The sequence below is a fragment of the Benincasa hispida genome, chromosome 3 (assembly GCF_009727055.1).
Source record: "Benincasa hispida cultivar B227 chromosome 3, ASM972705v1, whole genome shotgun sequence".
Taxonomy (NCBI): domain Eukaryota; kingdom Viridiplantae; phylum Streptophyta; class Magnoliopsida; order Cucurbitales; family Cucurbitaceae; genus Benincasa; species Benincasa hispida.
This window is the reverse complement of record NC_052351.1, coordinates 23,255,500-23,269,049: the sequence shown is the minus strand read 5'-3', so window position 1 is coordinate 23,269,049 and position 13,550 is coordinate 23,255,500. Positions and strand designations below refer to the sequence as shown.

General features: G+C 31.9%; 1 protein-coding gene across 1 annotated transcript; it reads left to right on the top strand.

Annotated features, from left to right (window-relative positions):
- Positions 1–804: 804 nt before the first annotated feature.
- Positions 805–5,935, top strand: LOC120072624 (GLABRA2 expression modulator). Its single transcript, XM_039025040.1, has 5 exons — positions 805–1,242; positions 1,274–1,395; positions 1,530–1,631; positions 4,926–5,197; positions 5,383–5,935. Exons 1-5 carry the CDS (start codon positions 1,061–1,063, stop codon positions 5,569–5,571), a joined length of 867 nt encoding a protein of 288 aa, XP_038880968.1. The 5' UTR covers positions 805–1,060; the 3' UTR covers positions 5,572–5,935.
- The last annotated feature ends 7,615 nt before the right edge of the window (positions 5,936–13,550 follow it).

Genomic DNA, 13,550 nt, shown 5'->3' with positions numbered 1-13,550 from the left:
AAACCTACCAAAATTCACCAAATCAGCTCCAAAAAGGAAATAACATAATTTAAGCACAATTAATCCTCATGAACTCATTTTAACTGGTTAAGACAAAACTTAGGAGAAAACTCATGCATGAATATGTTTTTTACAGTAAAAGTGCACAAATAAAGGCTTAAAAACATATGTTTCATAGCATGAATCAACCCTCAAATCGATAAAACTGAATCGGCAATCACCCCTAGCGACAATTGACAACCTCATAAAAATTGCCAACTTAACCATCAAACTCAAAAAAAAATAAAAAATAAAAAACATAAAAATACCATTTTTAAAGGAAATTATTTCAAATAATAAAACTTTGAAATATTTACAAGATATAGTAAAATTTTAGAACTATCAATGATAAACGTGTCTATCAATGTCACTGAAAGATACTGATAGAAGTCTATCAATGTCTATTAACATCTATCATTGATAGTTCTAAAATTTTGCTATATTTTATAAATATTTATGTCAATTTTTTTATATTTAAAAACAGCTGATTTCTAAATTTATGCACAGTCATTCATTTGAAAAATAAATCATACATGGTCATTCTTCAACATATTTTGTGAAAATAAAGATTTATTGAAAGACATGTAAGTACGAGAGGAATGAAATTGAAAATTTATAACAGAATTGGAACCAAGCCACAGGCCACCAAAATGAGGGATGAGTGAATAAAGTATAAATATAGCATAAAAAATAAATATTAAATTATGAACTAAAATATTATGATTCTGTAAGAAATAAAAAATAAAGAAAGAAATTCCTAAAAATTAGGCTTTTTTGTTTCTTTTGAAATGGGAAAACGAGTATGGAGTTTGAAGGAGAACGCACCTTAGCACCTCGTTGATCTAAAAAATACGGCACCAGATCCAATTTCCTTCTCATGCGCGCTAAAAAGTAGGGGTCGTGTTCTTCGTCCGGCCAGGCCATTACCGCCCTCTCAGCCAAGCCTTTCCTTTTTTTCCCAATTTCCCTCTAAGTAAAATACCCAACACAATTCTATTTCTCTGTTTCAGAAGAATTTTTGATGGAGCAGCCGAAGCAGGACGCCGATAACAAAACTCCCATCTCCACCGACGATAAGAGCCCAAAATCTAACCCAAAAGAGGGAGTTCAGACCTCCAATGGAGATGGGAATTGGGGTAATTTCGTGATGGGTTCAGAGAACCAGATTCCGACCCAGAACGAACAGCCTGTGGTTTCAACGCCCTCTTCCGGNGGTTTCAACGCCCTCTTCCGGCTCCAAGAAAACGGTGCGTTGGAGCACCGAATTGGTCACCGAGTCCCCTTCCGTTGCTTCCAATTCATATGGATCGAATTCTCTTGCTTCTTCCGCTCCTTCCTCTTCAGTTTCCTTCAAAGGTATTGATTCTGTGAGTTTGATTTGTGGTTCTGTTTCTTTGATTTGTATATATGCCTTCGTGCGGCGGACAGTAAGTTCTTGTGGGTTATTAATGGATAAAGGCATTAAAATTTTTTTGATGCATTTTGATCAGAGACGGTGGATTCTGTATGGACCGTTCTAGGGAGATGGGGGAGGAAAGTCGGGGAAGCTACAAAAAGGGCTGAGGATCTGGCTGGAAACACTTGGCAACATTGTAAGTTTTTCATTGTTCCTGTTGTTTTTTTGTTTCCCTCGCTATCCAGGGATTGGGGGTTGAAAATTAAATTCAATTTCGAAATATAGTTTGCTCTCTTCATTTCTCTCTCGCATTCATGAGGAAAAGTTTTGCCCTTAAGCAATTTAGCAAAATTGGGATCTTCGAAAAAGAAGCTTCTGATGGTTTCATGTCAAAAGGTTCATGTGGATGGAAGTGTGATGTGGTAAAACTTTCTGTCCCTGAGTTCGTAATCACTTGTTATCCATACCATCAAATAATATTTGCGATCCAAATGGGCGTTCAACTTTGACCTCTTGGTTAAAGGCATATCCCTAAACCAATTAGGCTACGCTCAGGTCCTTAGGTAATTAATGGTAGTTTTTTTTTCCCTCTTTATGGGATGACCTGTGATGGATAGAATAAAGATTATAGGATGCTATCTGAAAGTCATATTCAAACCTCTCTTCTGCTTATTAAGAATCAACACAATCTGTTCAATCCAGAGGTTATATTTGGCAGTATTTATAAAATGGTTTTCACAATAAAAACAGAAAGGTAAAAAACAAATATTTTAGGTATAGGTTTAACTTTGTCATTCTACATGGGATTCGTTCTATGTCATACGCATATAACTGTCTTGTTCTCATAGTTAGAACTTCATCATTAGTTAGTCTTGCTTCCTGGTTCATGTTTGTGGAACATGGCATGATCTTCTTGAGTTCATTGTAACCCAGATGAAGAATAACCTATGTATGTGTCAAACAAAATGTTAAGCTGCTGTATCAGGGTATTTAGAGAATCCTTCAGTTAAGGTACCCCTATTTGATTGAAACTCATCCCTGATCCACAAAGTCTAGTTGGAAATGTATCTTTTTCTCCCCATCAAGTTGATGAAATGACTACGTTATATTTCAGTCAAGGTTAGTATCCTTTTGGAGGTCATCTTTGTCATAGGAGCAAACGTTTTGGCTAGTCTATTTTAATAGATAAACTTTTGAGTGAATCCATCCACAACCAATTTTGATTTGCAACTTCTAATTGAGCCATTGGCTCAAAAGGTCAAAGTAAATATCCATTTGCACCTTATACTTCCTTTAGGTTAGGACATTAGTAACTTGGTTTTACTAGCTTTTGGAGCTCTTATTCCCTGCAAAGTTATCTCCTTCCCTTTTGGATGAAAACTCTTTTATTATGAAGTCAATAAATAATTGGCAAATGTTTTACATGAGGTGAGAGGTAGTCTGATAAGAGAAAGAATGTGAGATTATATATTGGTTGCATGCCTCCACACTTGTAAGAGACTGTTAGAATGTCAAGGTCATTTATTAAGGGAAAAAACTTGGACTTCTATTGCATTCAGTGCTGGGGTTGGAGGACTAGGAACAATCTTGTATCTGATCGTTGAAAACTTTGTTATTCTTTCTTGAAAGGAAAAACTAAATTGGTTTTTCGCTCTTTGATATATGGTACATGGTTGTATGAAGAATGTCTATCCTTATTTTCCATCTTACTTATTAGACTTGATGTTGTGGGCTGCCTTGAGTACGAGAAGGTGATTTGATTCACCCATACCTTTTTGAGGATTAGATTGGAAGTATTCTTGCCTGTGGTCCAAAATAAGTCTTCAAAATCAAAGTTGCTCCTTCCTGCTAAATTTAGAAAAGAAGGGGCTTGCCAGTTGTGACAAAGAATCCCTCATGAGAAAATGAAAGTATTCTACCCCAGTGCCACCGATAGTTTTCCAGAAAAAATTGGCTTACGGGACCTGAGTTCGACTTGCTTCCCTTCATTGGGAGGTTATATCAAAGATGGCTGGAAGTAGAGAACGCACTTTTTAAGATGTTAAGAGGGTTTGAAAGTGAAGAATGTGGGACAACTATTATAGAGGTATGGGGTCACAGAGTGTGGCTTCCCCAAGTAAAATTTTGGCTCCCTCATTTGGAACACCAGAGCTTCAGCTATACTAGAGAGATGGAGAATTTTCATTTCAACTACTTCTTTATTTGGAGTGTCCATGTGGATACTTTGTCAAAAATGTGATCTCGATGTTATCATTAAAAAACGGTGTCATATCCACTCTCTCCTTGTTTCCTTGTTAATTACAGACCTCTCATAATCTTGGATCAAGCTATATGAAGCTAGTCAAGGCATATACCTTCAACTAAGATGAAGATTCAAATCCCCACCCCCACACACATGTTGTTGAACTCAAAAAGAAAAAGAGAAAAAAGAATGAGATTAAGCTCCTCTCTGACTTGCCAATGTGGCCTCCCGGCACACATTCTGAGCTTTTCAGTTTTATGCTTGCCCAAAGGATTTCACCTGAGAGGTTAGCATTAGTAGATTGAGCCATCAAGCATTCAATAGACAAGGCTGCCGCTCCTGTAGAGTGTCTCAAACTGCGTTGTTTTTAAGGATTCTAAACCTGGTTGTGGAACCAGGTCTCGATCATCTTGTTAATAATTTTGAAGAAATTAAATTGAGATCTGTGTTTCTAAATGTAGATTCAGCATACTGGAATGTGGTACGGAAATGAAAGAATGTTGCATTCTAAAATATCACCATGAATAAGAGTAGAAGGTTTTAGTGTGCAGAAAGTTTTCACTTACAAGGACAATCAGAACTAATTTTAGTATTAATGCTTGAATAATGATGGGACTAAAGATATCCAACAAGGGAGGAGTTGACTACTTGTAATTTAATTTTTCGTCATCAACACAAATTGCAAAACATGAGTTAGCCTTATCCCTTCAAATTCTCAGGTGTTCTAGAATATAAAGTTTGTCTACCATCTAACTAAATTGTGATAAACCTGTCATTTTGACAGTGGCTCTCAAATTAATGATTGGAGTTGGAAAGTTAATTTTCAGCCTTGAGCCATGAATTGACAAATAATTATTAAACAGACTTAATTCTTTAAAAAAAAAAAAATTCTTAGGTGCATCCTAGACTATACCAATTTTTGTGTATCCTACTCAATTGTTCGATCATAGTTTGTCACGTTACAAGCTCTTCTCCTTTTTATAAATATTATCGACTTTTCTGTGCGTGATTAGAGTGAGATGCATCTAAGTATTGCTAAGAATGTTACACTTGTTATACATGTCCCAGATAAATTATTAAATTTCATGCTTTTGTTTCTTTAACAAGCTGAAAGCTTGAAATGATACAAACGAGCTTTATACTTTTATACAGGCTTAGAATGTTACCCTTGGAAAAAAAAAACAGTATCTGCATTACTTTCATTTACTGCATTAATTTCATTTACTTAGCCACAGTTTCTTGAATCAGTGAAAACAAGTCCAAGTTTTGCGGATGCTGCGCTGGGGAGAATTGCCCAAGGGACGAAGGTATTGGCAGAAGGTGGCTATGAAAAGATTTTTCAACAAACTTTTGACACAGTGCCTGAGGAAAAACTTCAAAATTCGTTTGCTTGTTATTTGTCAACGTCTGCGGGTCCAGTTATGGGTGTATTATATGTATCTACAGCAAAGCTTGCATACTGTAGTGACAATCCTCTTTCATACAAGTCTGACGGGAAAACCGAATGGAGCTATTACAAGGTATTTTTAGTTAACCCATACTTTTTAACACAACTAAAAGTCTCTCTCTTGGATAATATATGTTTTGGTAGATGTGATTTCAGGTATTTATCTTCAAAAACAAAGTTTCGAAAATTAAACTTGCTAAACCATGTCGATCTTTATGGTTTTAATCTCTGGAACATGTTTCATCTTTGTGAAAACAGGTGGTTATCCCATTACAACAACTAAAGGCAGTTAATCCTTCCTCAAGTGGAATGAATCCTGCTGAAAAGTACATACAGGTAATCTCTGGTGATAACCATGAATTCTGGTTCATGGGCTTCTTGAACTACAATGGTGCTGTAGAATGCCTGCTAGAATTTCCCGAATTACGAGCAATGCACTCAGTGTAAAACGTCATCGTGGTTGAAACTTCCACCAGTTCATGCACCATGCCAAAGACTTTGGTGAGTTCAATCAAACTTCCATTTGAATTTGCTGCTATTGTATGCCAACTTCGGAGATTATTACTAATGGAAGGTCTCTTCTCTTTATTGTGAAATTTTTGGAATCAGTTAGGAAAACTTACGATATAGCTTTCTTCAATATTTATATAGATTATTTATTGTGTACATGGTGTCTTAATGTTCCAGCATTCCGATAAAAATAATGTTTTTTTTCCGTACAGATTATTACATTCTAACATGCCAGCAGTAAAACTGTGTACTGTCATTATTGGGGCCAATTTTATAGTTAAACCAAACTTTTTAAAGGAAATGATAGGTTTCATCATAATACGATGGGTCTTCGCTTTGCTTCCTCTGGTTCTATGTTTGTTTCTTTGCCCATATGTACTACCTTTTGTTTATTCTCTTGGTAATGATATTATATCAATTTCTTTTCAGAATAAAGAACATGAACATTATGATCTTAGTACATAGTACGAAAAGTTCAATGATATTGAATGTGTTTGTACCATAAATGTTAGATAATTCTTGTATGATTTAGGGTATGTTTGTATTACATTTTCAAATATTTAATTTGAAAAATAAGACATTTTGAAAGAAATTAGAATTTTTTGCAACCATTCAAGATAGTTTTTCAAGTGTATTTTAATCCATTTTTATCAAAAGTGTTTAAATAAAAATAAGTTTTTTGAAAAACACTTTTTTCTTAAGTCAATTCAAACACGTCCTTAATTAAAATATTAGTTTGGTTGTCAAATTTTAGGTTAATTTGTATATTTCACTTAATTAGTTATTTGTTTTATTTTCTTTTACGGCTATAACCGGGCAATTTAACTTTGTTATTTAGATCTGTTGACATTAGAGATGAGTTTTTCTTGTTTGTCATAGATTTGGCCTCAAAGTTTAGAAAGAGGAAAACTTAGGTGCTTACCTATTTTAAAATATGAGAAACGTCAGATTCGACTACATTTAATTATTACTCATTTAAAATATTGGTAATTGTTTTTTTTTTACTTTTTTGAGAAATGTTAATCATATTTATGTGGTTTTAAAAGATACATTTTGGTTATTTTTAATCTGAGATGAAATATATCAATTTAAACCTAGTTAAATTAGTTGAAATATGCATCGTCAACACCTCTCTGAATGTTGTGTTGAACTTTTATTCTAAATAAAAATGTACAAAACGTAATGATATCCTTATGATATTATACAAAAATCGTCCATGATTATAGTAATTGAAGTTTCTTTGTCATTAGTAAAGATTCATATCATATGAGAATGTCTAAGCACATATCAAGTTACGTCTAATCAAAAAAAAAAAAAAACGACAAGCATCCATCACATCGATTCCACGATTTTACTTAATCTCTAAGCCTTATTCAAATTAGATTAGATGTAGTTAAGACTTAAGAGGAATTTAATAATGTCATAATGAAGGAATCAATTCTTTTTTACTGTTTATAATGCACGCTACACCCCCCCACCCACCGCCACTCGCAAACTCTTCAATGTCATTCTCAAACTAATTAATTAAAGCACGTTAATCATCTTTTTTAACCCTATACTTCAACACGATTGGATATTCGTTTCATTTTTAAAAATTAAGTCATTCCTAAATTTCTCCTTTTGTTATTTACTTTTCACCCATGATTTAAAAAACCAAGTCAAATTTTTAGAACTAAAAAAAGTAACTTTCAAAAAGTCGTTTTTGTTTTTGGAATTTAACTAATAATTCAACCATTGTATCTAAGACAGATGCAAATCATTATAGGAATTGTAGATGAAATTGACTTAATTTTCAGAAACAAAAATTTGAAACTGAGGGCCCGTTTGATAATGTTCCCGTTTCCTATTTCCTGTTTTTGTTTCTCATTTTTCAAGAAATAGATATGTTTGATAACCGTTCTCGTTTCTTGTTTCTAAAATTTGAGGAATGTTCTTAAGAAATGGACAAATTTTGAGAAACTACAACCCTATTATGTTTCTTCTTATATTAAAATGTTTATTTAATTTAATAAGATGCATCCTTAGTTTATTGGTTGTTTTGCAGGTCTACATTTTTCTTCCACCTCTTGATTTTGTGTTCAAATTCTTAGACACTTTTATTTTGTTTTCTTTTCTTTTATATTTATTTCCATCTTTTATATTTTATTTATTAATTAAAAACTTCTATATTTATATTTTAATTTAATTTTGAATTTTAAAATTCTCTTATTTTAATTTTCCTTATGTATTTTAATTTTTTTATACTTCAAATTTCAACTTTATTCTTTGTTTTTTTATATTTATTTTCTTTTTTAATTTTTCTATTTACAAACTAATTTTGCTATATTTATATTTTATTTTAATTTTGAATTTTAAAATTTTCCAATATTTACATTTATATATTAATTTAATTTTCAATATGTATACTCATTTTTGTTATATTTCAACTTTTGATTATTAAATTATTATCTTAATTATAATATTTTAGTATATTTGAAATTGAGTATACTTTTACCATATGTATAAATTTTATCGACTAAGACATTCAATTAGCTTAATTTTAATATTTTACAACTACGACATTTATATAATAATATAATTAAGTTTGATTTGACTTGATATCATTTAGGACAAATGACTCGAGTTAGAGATGATACTACCGATCAAATTTGGGCAACAAATGAAGAGTCGGATACAATTTGTTATTATATTTAGTTTTTATCGAGACTTCCTTATATTAGATGACATAAAATTTTGGTAATATTTTTTTTTATATTTAATGTATGACATATCTTCTCTTTTTATTTTATATTGTTAAAAAAGAAGAGAAAAAGAAGAGGAAAATAGGGAAAATAAATAAGAAACAAGAAACAAGAAATAGTTATCAAACAATATATTCTCGTTTCTTGTTTTCGAAAAAGAAGAAACAGAAAACAGAAAACAAGAAATGAGAACGTTATCAAACGAACCCAAACTAATCAAATTTTGCCTGCTACATAAGTCAGCTTAAGCCCACCACCTTCTGGGCTTAATATCATCAATCTTACAACAATCTAGGTCTTGGTGGGTTAGTTATTAATTGAAATACTATATTGATTAAATAAATTGCTAAGTCAGGTGGAAATACATAAATTTATTAATTGGTTGTGACCTATATATAGATTAGTGCATAGAAGGGACCAAAAGTCATAATTTATCCTCACAAATTATGTGGTTTTTTTTTTCTTTAATCACATCATAACATAAACAGTCCTAGAGATATTCTCCTAAGTAGTGTTAATTGAAAAAAATGGTTCTCTTTAGGCTTTAACAGCTCATACTCTAATAATAATAATATTATTATTCATTTTTGTTTTTATAAGGAAGGAAAATTGTGAGAGATGAGGGACCAGATGAAGAGGAACTTTACTGGATTTCAAAGTCATTAAATCTCCAAAGTATGCAATTCTACTGTATGATTAAATGATTGCATTTTGTAACAAAATTTCTCTCATCATTATACTTTTAATGTAATATAAGTTTCCTACTAAAACCTCTCTATCAAACCCTAAATCAAACTTTTTTCACTAATGCATGTCGGTGTCTGCCTTTGTTCAATGTAAGCAATTATATGGGTTCATATTTAATCTCCTTTTTGTCTCCAAAAAAAAACAAACACATAAATAAATAATCTTATTTCATGGACCCATTTGCTAATATTATTCTTTTAATTGAATTAAGTGGGTTTGGAGCACTTTCATTGATCAACTCTTGACTCACACTCAAATTACATACATATTTTTGTAGAAGATTGACATGCTAACCCACATTAAAAGCCTAATCAAGTTTTAATTTTTATCATATGGGTTTTTACTAGAGGATCAAAATATCAATTGGTACAATAACTATGAAGAGGAAAAATCGAAACTCCAACTTTTAAAATGTAAAGTTATGCAAATTACCGTTGAACTAATTCAAAACTGGGTTTGTGATATTATTTGAAGTTATGATAACTTGTTGAAGAAAGGATAAACAGTGAATTTTAGAGAGAGAAAGAGAGGGACAGTTTGATGCAAAGTGTCATAAAAATTACCCATTATGATGATGCAGAGAGGGATGGGTGTAGGGTTTTCAATTACACAGAAGAATTAGTGAATAGTCACTAAAAGAGAATATCTTCCATTAAGGTACAAACTAGATGCTAGTGGGGGAAGCACTTCCCAGTGTCAACCCCAAATATGGAACCATATAATTCAATTTTCATTTACCCTTTTCTTTCCCTACACATTTAAATGCCCTTCCCCATCCCTTCTTTCCTAATTTCCTTTCAACAACAAAACCCCTCCCCCATTGATTATATATACATATATATATATATATATATATATTTCATTTACTTTATAAAAGAAATATTATATTAAATTGTATTATATAGTTTTTATAAAGTGTATATAGTTGTAATATTGAAATTAATGTGAGAATGGGAAAGGGCAGTGTCTCGCATGGTGGCAATGTCAGAGTGTTTCCATTCCATATCTCTCCAAAAAAATCAGAGAGAAATGTGTTTGTACAGTAACAAATTATTCTCATCTTCACATGCATGCGTAATCTATTATATCCCCATACACATCTTAACAAACCTCTCTTGTTCTCTCTCTTCTGCTACTTTTATTTATCCCACACTCCATCTCAAAATTAAGTAAACCCCCCCTATATGGGTTCTTGAGGTTAAATCATCTTCTAAACTTGTAAAATGTCCAACGACTGAAAACTACTACTCATTCAAGAAGACGATAATTTGTTGAAAAAAATCTCTCGCTTTTATTGTGTGAATAAGTAGAAAAAGAATCAAGAAATTTGAACAATGCAACAAAACTAATAAATACAAAAATTTAAGTTAAAAACTCCACACATGGAAAAAAACTATGACCCACTAGAAATAAAAGTCATTATGCAAAAAAGAAAAAAGAATTTAACTAAAGTTAGCACATCAAAGTTTGAAATGTTTCTAACTAGAGCGATTTGAAACAAAAGTAATAGACTACTTTTATAGTAGTTGAAACTTATCACTCTCAAATCTAAAACCTCTCAAAAGAAAAAGCTTATCACTTCTTTTAACATTTTCATTACGAGACAACCATTCTTTCAATATCTTTCCATAAATCCAACAAAACTCTCGTGGGTTGTATTGAATCAATTTTTTTTTTTTAATAATATACAAGAGGTCGAGGGATCAAGTTGTACAGAATCATCAATCAATTCAAACGTCAAGACTCGGTTTGGTTATTGAAAATTAAGTTTATAGGCACTATCTTCTTAAGCATTTGACTTTTTAGCTTACGTTATCTAGTTTCAAATAATGTTTTACGGGAATGAAGCCAAATTTAAAAAAAAGAATAAAAAGAAAGTGCTAAGTAGCTAATAAGTAATATAGTAGAGAAGATAGATATGAAGACGTGGATGAAGGGATAGTTAAATGAGCAATTATCGAAAAAGCAGAAGGAGGAGGTGATGAGTTAAGGTAAATAAAATGGAAAAAGGAATATTAAGAAGAGGGATAGAAATAAAAAGTAAAACGGAAAGGGGGGGTAATGAAGAAAAAAGGAAGAAAAGAAAAGGGATGTAAAAGAAAAAAGAATGTGGGGCTTAGTTAGTGAGGGAGAAGGAAGGTAAAGAGTTGTGGGGGCCAAAGTAATGAAAAAGGCTGCTAAAGAATATAGAAATGGAAATCACGGTCCTCCCACTCTTTCTCTCGTCCTGTCACTTTCCACTTCCCTTTTTCCCGCAATTCTCTCTTTTCTTACGTTTTTTTCCTGCTCCCCTTCCCCGTTCCGTTTCCTTCTTCTTCTTCTTCCTCTTCCTCTTCCTCTTCTATAATTCTATTATATGCTCGCCTGGCCCTGCCCAACATCTTTTCCAAACACAATAACATATTTTGTCCTAACTTTATTACATAACTTAGCTACACCACCAACAACAAAATACTATCCTTATTTTCTCATGCAATCTCTGTTTTTTAGCGGTTTCCCGCCAGCTGACAGACCCCCCCACCAATTAATTTTTTTTTTTTTTTCTTTTTAAGAAAGCATAAATAAAAAGGGATGGATGAATATTTATGTTCAAATTGGTGATGGTGGAAATGTTCATGATGTGATGTGAGAGAGATGTAATAGCAATATTTTGCTATGCCTCTATTGAAATCGACAAGAAGAGATAAATCAACACAAATATTTACATGGTTCACTAATGTTGTGTTAGTTAGGTTCCCGAACAAAGAGTGAATAATTTATTTATTAGAGAGAAAATATGATAAGAGTTAATAGGTAAGTAGATCACAAATTACACCATGTTGCATAAAGATAGAATGAAAAGGGGGGTTTGGGTTTAGGGTTAGATGGTCGGATATGTGAGGGGCAGGTGCGGTCAGAAATGTATGTGTCGGAGCAGTTTGGCTGTTTTTGAGAATCACATGTTCAACTTTCCCCAAATTAATGGATCTCTCATCTCTCAATCAATAATCAGCCAATGCCTCCGGAACTTGAACCATCCTATTCCTCTCCTTCCCCTTCATAATATATTATCTCTATCATACTCATTATTGTTATTGCATTTCCTTTCCTTTTCCCCTCATTTTTCTTCTTCTACTTTTTCCATATCCTCTTTTGTTATTTCTCCCTATCCATTTTCTTTAATTACCAATTTTTTACATACATTTACATATCTACTCTGTACCACCACAAATCATTCATATTCTCACTCTCTTATACCAACCATAAAAATCTACATCTCTCCGAATACGAAAGAATATTATGTTCGACGTATATCATGTATAGTATTGATATACAAACATTTATATCATGTATGTCAAGTATGCATTCATTGATTATTAAGTATATTAATTGTATGTCTATCGACACTTGCAAGTATTCTTTTGTTGTGTTGCGTCGAGCTACATGTTGATCAGTAGGAGCGTATTGAACTTTCTGCTTTGTTCCGGTGGATTGGACCTCTAAATTTTTCTATGCTTACCAAATTAAAAATGGTTGTTACTTTTCTAACTTCCTATTAAATAAATACTTTTTTATATATGAAGTAAGAACAATAATTTTGACTCCTCATTACTTCAAATTCACAGAAGGATTAATATATATATATATATATATATATATANATATATACTCTAAGCAGTGCTGAAAAAACTAGTTGCAAGATGAGCTACGAAAAATCTCGAGTTCCTAACTTAAAAATTAGGGTTATCACGAACTATGGTAATGGTAACAAATTTAAGGTGGTCAAAGGTGCTAACAGTTATAATTAAGTTTATATTGGACAAATTTAAAATTATTACCTAAAATCAAATGTACAGTCTGATAAAACTTTATATATTATTTAACGGAACGTGTGAAATTCATTTGGGATAGAATGAAATATAATTACTTCTGGTCACATTAGTAATGCTAAATAGTTTACAAAATAGTTACAAGGCTCCCATGATACAATAAAGCTTGGACTCGTGTTCAATACTAACTTTTGATCTGAGCAAAAATCAAATCTTGTTTGTTATATAGTAAAACACGGCAACTTTAATTTCTACTGTATTGTTTTATACAAATAAAATAAAAGTATTATTGTTACCACCATAAGACTTGTCGGCTTTTATGTGTGCCAAATTTGAATCCCCATGTACACAACAAATTACATGGCAGACACCTCGAAGCTCTAGAAATAAATTATTTGATGAAAATCATAATTTAGATCATTAATAACAGTAATAAAGTGTGTGTGTTTTTTTTATAGATTCTATAAGGAGAAATGTGAGGGAGGTTATTAGGTTAAATGGAAGGTTTCTGAAAAAAAGATAAACAAATTTGAGAAATGAAAGAAAAATTATTAGGACAGTTTATTTGGCTTGAATAGGAATGAAATGTAATAAATGTTTTGATTGAACGTTTTCGATT

What these genes read in the sequence shown, in the direction of transcription:
- LOC120072624 (XM_039025040.1), top strand. Translation starts at nt 1,061, where the DNA reads ATGGAGCAGCCGAAGCAGGACGCCGATAACAAAACTCCCATCTCCACC. An exon ending in CTCTTCAGTTTCCTTCAAAG is followed by an intron (nt 1,396 to 1,529) that starts GTATTGATTCTG and finishes CATTTTGATCAG; the next exon opens with AGACGGTGGATTCTGTATGG. An exon ending in CCGAATGGAGCTATTACAAG is followed by an intron (nt 5,198 to 5,382) that starts GTATTTTTAGTT and finishes TTGTGAAAACAG; the next exon opens with GTGGTTATCCCATTACAACA.